Source organism: Mobula hypostoma, chromosome 11 (assembly GCF_963921235.1).
Source record: "Mobula hypostoma chromosome 11, sMobHyp1.1, whole genome shotgun sequence".
Lineage (NCBI taxonomy): Eukaryota > Metazoa > Chordata > Chondrichthyes > Myliobatiformes > Myliobatidae > Mobula > Mobula hypostoma.
In genome coordinates, this window is record NC_086107.1 from 7,613,324 (window position 1) to 7,628,208 (window position 14,885).

General features: G+C 42.7%; 1 protein-coding gene across 1 annotated transcript in view; it reads right to left on the minus strand.

The window, feature by feature from the left end:
* The window catches only part of LOC134353570 (doublecortin domain-containing protein 1-like), a 610,678-nt gene that overhangs the window by 98,419 nt on the left and 497,374 nt on the right, over positions 1-14,885 (minus strand). Inside the window, exon 35 of the mRNA XM_063061626.1 lies at positions 5,060-5,161. Coding sequence (XP_062917696.1) covers positions 5,060-5,161 — 102 coding nt within the window. The remainder of the gene's footprint in view (positions 1-5,059; positions 5,162-14,885) is intronic.

The window sequence follows — 14,885 nt, forward strand, 5'->3', positions numbered from 1 at the left end:
AATTCTTAGCACTTGCACTAATTTTGACTCAGCCTAAGAGATGTTTCCACCCTTACAGAAAGAAATTGTCCCTTCTTTACCCTTCAGAACATGAAAATAGCTGTTACCCCAGTACTTCCCCATAATAAGACACCATTACCTGTACCCGCACAATCACAAACATGTTTTCATCATTACCTACTCTCAAAGCTGTAGACTTGTACTCCTTTAATTCCTCAAAACTATCCCACTCCAGTCTAACACCACTTTCTCTTACAGACTTCCATTTTAACACTATCTTACAGTCTAACACCATTTTCTCTTACAGACTTAATTAATTAATTTATTCAATTTAAAGATACAGTTTTCTCTTACAGACTTCTATTTAATTACTTGATTTACTTAATGATATAGTACCGAACAGGCCCTTCCAGCCCAATGAGCTCCCCCAGTTCAACCGTAGACTAATCACGGGACAATTTACAATGACAAATTAACCTACAGACTGGTACATCTTTGGAATGTGGGAGGAAACCAGAGCTCCTGGAGAAAACCCACACGGTCACGGAAAGAAACATACAAATTCCTTATGGAACTGCGAACTCTGATGCCCGAAGCTGTAATAGTGTCGCGTTAACCACTATGCTTCTGTGGCAACCATTTTGTTTTAGCATATACCCAGGAGGAATCACATTTAACTCTTTCCTTACAACACTGAAGCAACATAACCCCCGACACTTTCTCAAATAATTTACACATGGATTCAAAAGAAGAAGGTAATGAACAAGGTGGAGTTTACAATCATCAGCCTGATTTTAAATAGGGGGCCTCAAAGAGAAAATTATACTGTTATTTTCATGGGCATATTTGGTTGGGTTGGCCTAGAGGGTATCATTACTGAATTCAAAGTTCAAAGTAAATTCTTTATCAAAGTATGTATATATTATTATATACCACTGAGAATTATTTTTTGCAGGCGCTTACAGAAAAAGAGAATTTTGCAAAAAACTATACATGAGCATACAAAGAATGACCAACTAATATGCAAAAGAGGAAAAACTGCAAAAAATTCTGAGAACATGAGTTATAAGGAGTTCTTGAAAGTGAGTCTTTAAATTGTCCAATACGATTGGTCAGCTTGGTAGCGTAGTGGTTAGCACAACGCTTTACAGTACCGGTGACCTGGGTTCAATTCACCACAGTAAGTAAGAAGTTTGTACATTCTCCCCATGGCTGCATGGGTTTCCTCTGGGTGCTCCAGTTTCCTCCCTCAGTCCAAGGACAGACTGGTTGGGAGGTTAATTGGTCATTGTAAATTGTCCTATGATTAGGTGAGGGTTAAATTTGGGGATCGCTGGGCGGTGCAGCTTGAGGGGCCGGAAGGGCCTGTTCCGTGCTGGATCTCAATAAATAAATAAACAGTTCAGAGAATGGTGATTGAAGTTGTCCACGTCAGTTCAAGAGCTTAACGGTTGTAGGGTACCTCAAGGCAGGGAGGGAGGAGAAGATGGCGGCACGACGCAGCGCGCGCGGCCGTTCCAAATGATATCGATATGTGTAACTAGGGGTGCCATGCACAATCCTGATTTGATGGAGACAGCCATGAGAAGCACAGAGGAACATCTGGAGTGACTTCTGAAATGCCTGCTTCACTGCCGCTGCTACTGTGCGATCGAGAATCTCCGGAGACGAAGGCCCCAAATCCTCAGCTTTGCATATCACCTGTTGCTGGGGCCAGGGTCAAAGCGCTTGGCAGAGATGGTGCTCAGTGCACGGTGTTGGGAGGTGGTCGGAAGCTCGGAGTTTTTCGGACGGACTCGGAGTCGGACTGTGTGGTTGGATGCTTCCGGGATGCTGCACCGGCAAGTTGGCGGTGCTGGAGGTTCACCGTCTGCGTGAGATGATGGGACTTTCGAGAGACTTTGAGACTTTTACTGTGCCATGGTCTGTTCTTATCAAATTACGGTATTGCTTTGCACTGTTGTAACTATACGTTATAATTATGTGGTTTTTGGTAGTTTTTAAGTCGGTTTGTCATGTGTTTTTGTGATATCATTCTGGAAAAACATTTTATCATTTCTTAATGCATGCATTACTAAATGACAATAAGAGGGGACTGCGTGTCCTCATAATCATAATAATAATAATAACTGTTCCTGAACCTGGTGGTGGTGGTGACTGAAACATGGAGGCATAGTGGTTGGCATAACTCTTTACAATGCCAGTGATCATGCTCCAATCCCACCACTATCTGTAAGGTAGTTATATGTTCTCTCCGTGACCATGTAGGTTTCCTCCAGGTGCTTTGGTTTCCTCCCACATTCTAATGACGTAGGGGTTAGAAAAGCTGTGGGCGTGCCATGTGGATGCCAGAAGTGTAGTGAAACTTGCAGGCTGCCCCCAACACATCCTCAGACTGTGCTGGTTGTTGACGCAAAAAGATGTATTTCACTGTATGCTTTGATGATCAGCGAACATCTGACAAATAAAACTAATCTCTAAACCTTTATCCGACAACTGTATCTCCTGCCCAATGGTAGTAGCAAGAAGAGGGCATGGCCTGGATGGTGGGGATTTTTGATAATCGACGTCAGTTTGTTGCAACACTCCATATTGTTACCCCTCAACCATCAGGCTTCTGAAACAGAGTGGATAACTTCACTCATCTCAGCACTGAACTGGTTCCACAACTCACAGACTCAGTATTGAAGACTCTAAAATTCATGTTCTCAGAATTTATAGGGTTTTTTTGTAATTATTATTATGTTCTTTTTCTTTCTGTATTTAAATAATTTGTTGCCTTTTGCAGATCGGTTGTCTGTCTTTGTGTGCAGTTTTTCATTGACTCTATTGAGTTTCATTGTATTTACTGTGAATGCCCACAAGAAAATGAATCTCAGGGTAGTATAAGATGACATACTCTCAGTAGTCACTTTATTAAGTACAACTGCTCATTAACACAAAGATCTAATATGTTTCTAGTAAGATGGCGGCATATGAGGATGCAGCTAACAAAAGGAGTAACTTTTCATTCTTTACATCTTTTTTATGATTGCAAGACACTGCTTACTATCAGGAATATTGAGTACTAGCGAGTTGCTGGGTAGCGGTAGAGCTGGGCTTGTTGTGCACTGTGTTACAGCGTGCCTTATCCACTCAGGGAAGAGGCATCATAGGTGGTGTGTGGTCCAACCGATGGTGTGGTGATTGACCTAGACGTTTATGTTGTGATTGCAAGACCCTGTTGGACATTGGTGATGTAGAATACTGCAGGGAGGGAGGAGAAGATGGCGGCACGACGCAGCTTGCAGTGGCCACTCTGGTGAATGATATCTGTTATCTGTCAAGTGGGGTGCCATGCACAATCCTGATTTGATGGAGGCAGACGTGAGAGCACGGAGGAACATCTGGTGAAACTTCTGAAATGCCTATTTCGCTGCCACCGCTACTGTGTGATCCAAAATCTCCGGAGGGGAAGGCCCTGAGTTCTCGACTTCGTTTGCTGCTCGGCGGTCGGGGCAGGGTCAAAGCGCTCGGCAGAGCTGATGCCCGGTGCTTGGTGTCAGAGGGCTGGTTGGAGGCTCAAAGTTTTCGGATGGACTTGGAGTCGGCTGCGGTCGGGTGCTTCCAATGCATCGGCAAGTTTGCGGCGTTTCCGTCTGCATGAGATGATGGGGCTGTCGGGACGTGAGACTTTTTTTACCGTGCCCATGGTCTGCTCTTTATCAAATTACGGTATTCCTTTGCACTGTTGTAACTATATGTTATAATTATGTGGTTTTGTCACTTTAGTCTTGGTTTGTCCTGCGTTTCTGTGATACCTTTCCGGAGGAACATTGTATCATTTTTTAATGCATGTATTTCTAAATGACAATAAACGAGGACTGAGTGTCCTCATAAGCTTAAAAAAGAAGTCCAATTCGCAGGTTCATTGGCGAGACCGACGGTGGGGGAGCTGTGTGGCCTCGGTTGTGGCACGGACCAGGCCTTTATGCTTCGGGTCGGCTGTTGCAGCTAACAAGGAAGGAGACACCAGAGCTGGCTGTGTGCCGTTGAATTCGGCGATGGGTTGGGCGGGGGGGGGGGTGCGCAGTTGGCCTGTCCCATCAGTGCTGCCCTCCAGTGATCGCTCAGTAGAAGATAAACTGGATAGTGTTCATCTGTAGCTGCACTGCATGATATGGGGAATTGGGGTGGCTTATTCTTGTAGAAATGTAGCTCCAGGACAACGTCCAAGCACCATTAATCTGCAGGCGTGACACTCGAGGCCTTGGGCTATATTATTATTTGAAACAGTATGTTTTTCTGCTCTAATAATTATATGTGTTCTATGTGCCGTGTGTGAATGTTGGTACCGTGTTTTGCACCGTGGCCCCAAAGGAACACTGTGTTCATGGGTATGGTTAACGACAATTAATCTTGAACTTGAACTTGAAACAAATCAGCCAATAATGTGGCAGCAACTCAATACATGAAAGCATTCAGACATATTCAAGATGTACAGTTATTGTGCAGACCAAACATGAGAATGGGGAAGAAATGTGATCTAAGTGACTTTGGCCGTGGAATGATTGTTGGTGCCAGACAGGATGGTTTGAGTGTCTCAGAAACGGCGGTTCTCCTGGGATTTTCACATGCAACAGTTTCTAGAGTTTACAGAGAATGGTGTGAGAAACAATAAAGCATCCAGTGAACAGAAGTTCTGTCAGTGAAAATGCCTTGTTAATGAGAGAGGTCAGAGGAGAATGGCCAGACTGGTTCAGTAACTCAAATAACAATGGTGGTGTGCAGAAGAGCATCTCTGAATGTACAACATGTCAAACTTTGAAAGTGGTGGGCCACAGGAGCAGAAGACCACAAACATACAGTCAATGGACTCTTTATTAGATACAGGAGGTATCACATCATGTGGCCACTGAGCGTATATGTACTTTGATAATAAAGTTACTTTGAACTTTGAAACCTATTCAGTGGTGGGGAGGACTTTGCCTGTGATGGACTGATGCGAATAGAACTCAGGAAGTGAATAACCTATGAGAGCTTAACCTAAGGATACAGAGTCCCCTTTCAAGTTCATTACCTTGAAGGTGGCGTATCTTGTGCTTCATCATATCAAGATCAGAGAGAACCTTCTCTTTCTGCAGCCACTGTTTTCGTTGCATCCTCAGTCTTTTGCTCGACTCTGAAATTTAACAACAGCTGTAGTTACCATTTCACTGAATGCAGGAGAGTAGATTAAGACGATAAAGCCATTTTTATAAATTACTCATACACCAGAGCTGCTTTAAAATTAAGGCTTACTTGGCAGAGAAAATGCTGATTTGAAGGAGTTTATTTTATGTTAGCAGATCTCCCGAGGACTTAGCTGCGATAACTGAGAAACTGATGTGAATCCACTTGTCTGCCCCAAGGGGCAAACCTCCCAATTTGTTAGGGCTAACATGAAAAGATGAAGTGGAGGACTCTGTATCTATTTCTGCTCAGGGAGACTGGGGGAGTATAATACTCTCCAATTCAACATTCAAGATTGTTTATCGTCATTCGTCAGTACACGAGCGTAAAGGAGAACAAAATGATTGTTACTCTGGATCCAAATCAGCCATAAAATAAATATAATAAGCATAAAGAACACATAAAACACAATAAATATAAATACATATGATTAGCTTACATACATAGATCGATTGTATGTCCATAAAGTGACACTAGACACAGGAGTGTCTGTACAGAAGGTAACTGACAGGAAATGATACAGTAGTGATGGTTGGAGTGGAGAGGTGGTTTTGTGAGTAGAGGTGTTGATCAGCCTTACTGCTTGGGGAAAGTAATTGTTTTTGGACTGGTGGTCCTGGTGTGGATGCTCTGTAGCCTCATCCCTTATGTATATAAGAAATCTTACGTACTTATATTTATTGTGTTTTTATTGTGTTCTTTATGTTATTCTGTTTCAGATTCGGAGTAACAATCATTTTGTTCATCTTTACACTGTGTACTGGAAATGACATTAAACAATCTTGAATCTTGAATCAGAGTCAGATTTATTATCACCGGCACGTGTCGTGAAATTTATTAACTTAGCAGCAGCAGTTCAATGCAGTACATGATAATATAGAAAGAACAAAAAAAAGTAAATCAATTACAGTAAGTATATATGTAAGTGCATATTAAATAGTTAGATTAAAAATAGTGCAAAACAGAAATAGTATTAAAAAAAAGTGAGGTAGCGTTCATGGGCTCAATATCTATTTAGAGGGGAAGTAGCTGTTCCTGAATCACGAAGTATGTCTTTAGGCTTCTGTACCTTCTTCCTGATGGTAACAGTGGGAAGAGGGAAACTTGACAAACAGTCCATGAGCAGAGTGGGTGGGATCCTTCATGATGTTATTGGCCTTTTCTGGCACTTCTCTGTATACACGGTATGTCCTTGCTGACGGGGAGGCTGGTGCTGGTGATGCGTTGGTCAGTTTTAGCTACCTGTTGTGGAGCCCTCCTGTCGACTGCAGTGCAACACTAGGCAGTGATGTGCTGTGTCGTAAAGCACTCACTGTGAACCAGGAGATTGGCCGCATGGAGAGGTTTACATGACAGAATGATAGACTATGTGAAAGCAAGGGTTTGTGTAGGTTCCCTAAAGCAAAGGTACTTTGCAAATATGCCTAGGTGTGTTGTATGACAGAGAGACTGAATGTGAATGAAATTTACCACAGACAAGTGTGAGGTGTTACACTATCGGAGGACAAACCAGGGTAGAACTTGCATGGTGAATGGTGGGGCACTGAGGGGTGTGGGTACAACAGAGGGATCTGGGAATTCAGATCCATGATTCCTTGAAAGTGGCGTCACAGGTTGATAGGAACATAAAGGGAGCTTTTGGCACATAGACCTTCATAAATCAAAGTATGGAGTACAGGTGTTGTGTTCTTATGTTGAAGTTGTATAAGACTTTAATGAGGCCTAATTTGGAGTATTTTGTGCAGGGCTGGTCAGCTACCTACAAGGAAGATGCCAATAAAATTGAAAGAATGCAGAGAAAATTTGCAAGTATGTTGCCAGGACTTGAGGACTTGAGTTACAAGAAAAAGTTGAATAGGTTAGGGTTTTATTCCCTGGAGCGTAGAAGATCGAGAGGGTACTTGAGAGAAGTATACAAAATTATGAGAGGTATAGATAGAGTAAGTGTAAGCAGGCTTTTCCACTGTGGTTGGCCAAGACTAAAACTAGAGGTTATGGGTTAAGAGTGAAAGGTGAAATGTTAAAGGAACATGAGGATAGCAAGACTGTGGAGCGAGCTGTCATGTGAAGTGGTGCATGTTGGTTTGATTTCAGCGTTTAAACAGTTTGGATAAGTACATGGATGGAGAAGAATAGAGGGCAAAGGTCCAAGTACCGGTCCATGGAACTAGGCAGGTTAATAGTTTGCCATAGACTAGATGGGCCGAAGGGCTTGCTTCTGTGCTCTAGCGCTCTATGACTCGAATGGTACAATATGTGAGAGCAAGTGTTTCTGTGAGTGCAGCAAGGCAGGTGTATGGTGCAAACATGCAGAGGTATAGTGTGTGAGACAGAATGGGGAAAGCATGTCACTACAGTGTGTAGCCACCAAGAGTACTACAACCTTGTCGTGGTTTGGAAGCTTGCGTGCTTCAATGACCCAGGGAGTTATGCTGCCTGGAGTCAGGGCTTTATGCTTTGGCTCTTAGTAGGGTCACCCATACCATACAGGTCAAAGGGTAGAGGTCAGACTAAGAGTGGTTCAGGTTTGGGGGTTCAGTGCAGGGCTAACAACCTTGACTGGTCAAACAAAACTGTTACAGAAACAGCAATGAAGAACTCTTCTACATCTGTGTGCAACAGTATTTCTTAAGTCTCCAGCTGGGATTTGCATGACTGACAGTAGTGAAAACCGAGAGGAAGCTACTGACACGATGAAATAAGTCTTGAACACCTCCAGAGATGGAGGACCTTCATTGCTGCTCTAAATGTCAGCGGAAAAATTGGGCAAAAGAAGAAGAACAGTGTGTGAATGAATATGAGTGTAATTGTCTCAGAATACAGTATGTGGTAGATCATTTTTGCTGGAGCGAGACAGATAGTCTGAGATTATGAGAGATTATATCACGAGACCAACCACTGTTGTGCTGCAGAGAACAGGCAGCAACTTTGAAAGGAGAAACAGCCACAAGACCCAACCACCAATTACAGACGCCACTTACTCTTGCCCACACTGCACCAGAATATGTCGATTCTAGATCGGCCCCTACAGACACCCGAGGACCCACCAATAGACAACCCCCTGGGAGAACAGCATACTCGACTCGAAAGTTCGCACTACTACTACAGGGACTACATATAAGAGAGAGTGAGAAAGTTTGAGAGAGTGATTGAGTGAGTATGTGAGAGAGAGAATGTTTATCAAAGTCAATGTAAATTTATTATCAAATTACCTATATGTTACCGTAGACTAGCTTGAGATTCATTTCTTGCAGGAAAACAAATAGACAGAATGTATGAAAAAAATATAGCCAATATGCAAAAGAAGACAAATCGTGCACATAAAAAAATACTCAGAAGATGGTCAGCATAACATTGTGGGCCGAAGGGCCTGTATTGTGCTGTCATGTTCTATGAATTGTGCAGTCCTTGTAAGTAAGTCTGTAAGTACAATAGAATTTATGAAAATCTTACATAATCAAAGGCCGTCAAACAACCGATTTGCAAAAGAAGACAAATTGTGCAAATAGAAGGAAAAATACTGAGAACGTGAGTTGAAGAGTTCTTGACAGCGAATCCATAGGTTGTGAAATCAGATCAGTATTGTGGTGAGTAACGTTATCCACAATGGTTCAGGAGCATGATGGTTGAACTGTTCCTGAACCTGGAGGGTAGATCAGAAAATAATTTGCTCCATTTACTGTTAAAGGCACTTCACATCACATGTTTTTGAGAAGTTGCTAACTACAGAAAAAGCTCCACATTACTGATAGCCTCTGGCTCATCAAGATCGTATTACTTTCTAAATTTAAATTCACTCTTAGCTAAAATGTTGACCAATTCATACAAATTGGTTTTCCTCAGTTTAAATCATATAGTTGAATTTTCTTTGATCCTTACTCTTCAACTAATACAAACGGCAGGAACTGGAAAAGAGAAACAATATACTTCCATTTCTGTGACTCTTCACCCAACCTCAGGGTGCCCAGAGCACTTTATAGTAAAATAACTGTGGACTGCAGTTATTGCCTACCACCAAGCTCGTCTACAAGGATTGCGGCTACGAGAAACCGCGTCTATCATCAAGGAGCCCCCACCATCCAGGCCATGGTCTCTTCTTGCTACTACCATCAGGCAGAATGTCTCACACCAACAGGTTCAGGAACAGTCATTACCCTACAGCCATCAGGCACTGAACCAGCGTGGATAACTTCACTCACCTCAACTCTGAACTGATTCCACATCCTGCAGGCTCGCTTTCCAGGACTCTGCAACTCATGTCTTGGTATTGCCCACAAAATGCTGGAGGAACTCAGCAGGCCATGTAGCATCAATGGAAAAGGGTAAACAGTCGCCGTTTGGGCCGAGACCATTCATCTGTTCTTTATGCTTATTGTGTTTTTATGCTGCGTCAGATCCAGAGTAACAATCACTTTAGTCATAGTCATAGTCATACTTTATTGATCCCGGGGGAAATTGGTTTTTGTTACAGTTGCACCATAAATAATTAAACAGTAATAAAAGCATAAATAGTTAAATAGTAATATGTAAATTATGCCAGGAAATAAGTCCAGGACCAGCCTATTGGCTCAGGGTGTCTGACCCTCCAAGGGAGGAGTTGTAAAGTTTGATGGCCACAGGCAGGAATGACTTCCTATGACGCTCTGTGTTGCATCTCGGTGGAATGAGTCTCTGGCTGAATGTACTCCTGTGCCCAACCAGTACTTTATGTAGTGGATGGGAGACATTGTCCAAGATGGCATGCAACTTAGACAGCATCCTCTTTTCAGACACCACCGTCAGAGAGTCCAGTTCCATCCCCACAACATCACTGGCCTTACGAATTTTGTTCTCCTTTACACTCGTGTACTGAAGAATGACAATAAATAATCTTGAATCCTGAAATATTCCATTTGCATCATTGATTACGATGTGCTGGGGCAGCCCGTAAGGGCCACTATGCTTCAGCATCAAAATATCATGTCCACAGCTTACTAACCCTAACCTGTTCGTGATTTTGTACACGTGGCAGGAAACGGGAGTACCCAGGGGAAAGCCACACAGTCACGGGAAGAACATACAGACTCCTTGCAGACAGTGGCAGAAACTGAGCCCAATATTCTGCTTGATAGCGCTGTATGCTAACCACTACATTACAGTGCCAGCCTCTTGTCCTCTTGACACACATGAGACTCCAGTTTCCAATACTGAAAACTCAGGAGGTCAATCACCGTCTGTCAGGGCAAAAACCCTTTCCCCTACACTAAATTCCTCCAGCAGATTGTTCGATGCTCCTTTTTCTACTGCACTTCCCGTGTTCTTAAAACTCATCACGATCATTATGTGCCATGCCGTATGACGTGGGTGATCATGATCTTCCAGCTGTTGACCATGATTGTTCTTGGCGAGTTTTTCTACAGAAGTGGTTTGCCATTGACTTCTTCTGAGCAGTGTCTTTACAAGATGGGTGATCCCTGCCAGTATTCAGAGACTCGCTACCTGGCATGTGTGGTCACATAACCATGAGTTGTGATATGCACCAGCTGCTCACACGGCCATCCATCACCTGCTCCCATGGTTTCACATGACCCTGATCAGGGGGCACTAATTAAAAACTAGTAGTAATTTGCCAGAAAACATTAAAAAAAAATAAAAAATATAAACTTGTCATTTGTGTTATTAATCTAATAATAGAACATAGAACAATACAGCACAGTACAGGCCCAACAGCCCAAAATATTGTGCTGACCTTTTAAGCTACACTAAGATCAATCTAATCCTGCCCTCCCATATTACCCTCTATTTTCCTAATATTCATGTGCGTATCTAAGAGTCTCTTACATGCCCCTAATGTATCTGCTTCCACCACCCCTAGTTCTTGCCTCACCCAACCTGTAGGGAGAAAGCTTGCATACATTTACCCTATTTACACCCATCATAATTTTGTATACCTCTATCAAATCTCCTCTCGTTCTCCTGCGCTCTAGAGAATAACGACCTAACCTGTTCAACCTTTCCCTATGACTCAGGTCCTCAAGTCCCAGCAACATCCGTGTAAATTTTCTCTATACTCTTTCCAGCTAATTGATTTATTTCCTGAAGGTAGGTGATCAGAACTGCAAAGAATACTCCAAATTAGGCCTCACCAGTGTCTTACACACCTTCAATATAACATCCCATCTCAATTCACTGACTTATGAAGGCCAATGTACTAAAAGATCTCTTTACGAATCTGCCTACTTCCAAGGAATTATGCATCTGCATACCTAGGTCTTTTTGTTCTACTGCACACCTCAGTGCCCCACCACTCACTGTTTAATTCTTACCCTGATTTGTCCTCCCAAAGTGCAACACCACACATGTCAGTATGGATCCTTTAAGTTTCATACATTGATTATGTCTGTTACAACTAGAAACACACAGGCACACAGCGCCCTCTCAAGGTTAATGGTGGTATTTCTGGTGTATGGATTTCCATGGATAAAGACGGCAGTGGATTTGAAATACACACACAAAATGCTGGAGGAACTCAGCATCTATAGAAAAAAGTATAGTCGACATTTTGAACCAAAACCCTTTGGATTTCCAGCATCTGCAGATTTTCTCTTGTTTGAGAGTGGATTGAAATGATGTTATTATAATGACTTGGAAAGTTGTGCCTAAACACACAGCAAACATGATATAAAGGACACAGCTAGTCACAGACAATCAAATGGAAAGCTTATTACCTCAACAGTCAACAAAAGTCTTATCACAAAAATCATCTCTGAGTTCCAATCCTGGACCACTGCACAGGACCAGAAAAAGCTTCAGAAAGCTGCAAACTCAGCCAGTTCCATCATGGGAAACTAGCCTCCCCAACAACAAGGACATCTCCAAATGGTGATGCCTCAGAAAAAGGCAGCACGCATCGTTAAGGACCCCCATGACTGAGGACATACCCTTGTCTCATTGCTACTATCAGTGAGGAGGTCCAGGAGCATGAAGACACAAACTCAACATTTTAGGAGCAGTTTCTTCCCCTCCACCATCAGGTTTCTGAATTGGCTATGAACCTCTATCTTTTTTGTTCTCTTTTTGCACTACTTATTTAATTTATATTTCTGTATTTCTTATTGTAATTTATAATTTTTTAAAATTATTATGCATTGCAATGCATTACTGCTGCAGAAAAACCAGTATCACAACATAATAGTCATAGTCATAGTCATACTTTATTGATCCCGGGGGAAATTGGTTTTTGTTACAGTTGCACCATAAATAATAAATAGTAATAAAACCATAAATATTTAAATAGTAATATGTAAATTATGCCAGGAAATAAGTCCAGGACCAGTCTATTGGCTCAGGGTGTCTGACCCTCCAAGGGAGGAGTTGTAAAGTTTGATGGCCACAGGCAGGAATGACTTCCTATGACGCTCTGTGTTGCATCTCAGTGGAATGAGTCTCTGGCTGAATGTACTCCTGTGCCCAACCAGTACATTATGTAGTAGATGGGAGACATGGCATGCAACTTGGACAGCAACCTCTTTTCAGACACCACCATCAGAGAGTCCAATTCCATCCCCACAACATCACTGGCCTTACGAATGAGTTTGTTGATTCTGTTGGTGTCTGCTACCCTCAGCCTGCTGCCCCAGCACACAACAGCAAACATGATAGCACTGGCCACCACAGACTCATAGAACATCCTCAGCATCGTCTGGCAGATGTTAAAGGACCTCAGTCTCCTCAGGAAATAGAGACAGCTCTGACCCTTCTTGTAGACAGCCTCAGCATTCTTTGACCAGTCCAGTTTATTGTCAATTTGTATCCCCAGGTATTTGTAATCCTCCACCATGTCCACACTGACCCCCTGGATGGAAACAGGGGTCACCGGTACGTTAGCTCTCCTCAGGTCTACCACCAGCTCCTAAGCCAGTGAGATAAAACCTGATTCTGAATCTGATTCTGATTTTGAGCATCCCTTCTTTCAGAAAAAACAGCCTCTCCTCCATTGTCACTGTCGGCAATTGTCATTGCCTCAGTGAAGCAGCCAACATAACGAAAGCCCCCACCCACCACAGACATTCTCTCATATCCCTCCTACCATTGGACAGAAGATATAAAACACTGGAAACATGCCAGGCTCAAGGACAACCTCCCGTGTACAGTAAAGGCAATCTCTCAGCCTACCTCGTCGTGCCCCTTGAGTGATCTTGTTGTCTACCTGGACTGTACTTTCTCTGTAGCTGTATGTGTAATGTTATTTTCTGAATTCTGCTGTTACTTTTCGTTTTGACCTTTCTCAACTCAATGTACATATGTTTGGCCTGATCTGTATGGATGGCATGCAAAACAAAGCTTCTCACTGTATTTCATTTAGAGATATGGCGGAGCACACGCCTTTCCTGCCCCTCGAGCTGTGACATCCAGCAACCCACCTATTTAACACTAGACTAATTGCAGACGGTTTACAATGACGTATTAATCTACTAACTGGTGCATCTTTGGAAAATGGGTGGAGACAGAGCACTGGAGAATGCCCATGCACACACAGGGAAGGAACGTATATAACATGCCTGAAGCAGGCAGCAGAGTTGATCTCCAAACTCTGATGAGCTGAGCTGTAACAGCGTCGCGCTAAGCACTACCCTAACACGAGGCCCCAAATTCCAGTACTCGTGACAATAATCAAGGGCAAACTTTATTCACCTCATACAGTACATTAGCATGTATTAGGTATTTATGGTGTGTTGTTTATAAAGAATAAAGAATTATTTCAAAAAGAGTTTGGAGTTGATTGTCAGCAAGGGGGAGATGTAATTCCCAACCCATACGGACTGTGATCTCCTGATGAGGAAGGAAAGGCTCCATTGCAGAGGGAGATACAGAGGTCATGGTTGAAACGTATTTGACTTTAGAAAAAGAAAGGCAAAAGAGAAATAGGGCTTGCAGCCTCGGTAGTGACAATGTGACAAAAGCAGCAAGGGAAACAGAGTTTAGCCTGGAAAGCCAGAACGTAGGGCAGTGTGCATGCAAATGAGATACAGACGAACTGGGAATTAATAAATAACTCCCCTAAATCTCTGAAGTCAATACTTCCCCTATGGAAAGAGCATGGCAGGAAGTAAATTAATTAGCTAATATATCTAATTATCATTAAGGACCCCACCACCCAGGACATGATCTCTTCTAATCTGGGAGGAGGTACAGAAGCCCAAAGGCACACACTCAGTGTTTTAGATTTCAGAACGGGCAACGAACCCATGAACGCTAACTCATTATTTTTGCCCTCTTTGTTTGCACTATGTATTTGATATTTCTTATTATAATTTCTAGTATATCTCAGGTCTTGCATTGTATTCCTGCTGCAAAACAATATAAGTGATAATAAGCCTGATTCTGAGCTTGCTAATAGTTACGTTATTTAGTTCATTGGGCTGCACAATAGCTTTACCATTGAGCCAGTGGCCTGGGTTCAATTCTACCACTGCCCGTAAGGAATATATACATTCTCCCTGTGACAGCGTTGGTTTCCTCCGGGTGCTCTGGTTTCCTCCGACATTCCAGAGACATACAGGTTAGGATTAGTAAATTGTGGGCAAAGCGTGGTGACACTTGTGGGCTGCCCCCAGCACCATCCTCAGACTGTGTTGGTCATTGATGCAAACAATGCATTTAAAATCATATGACCATAAGGTATAGGAGAAGAA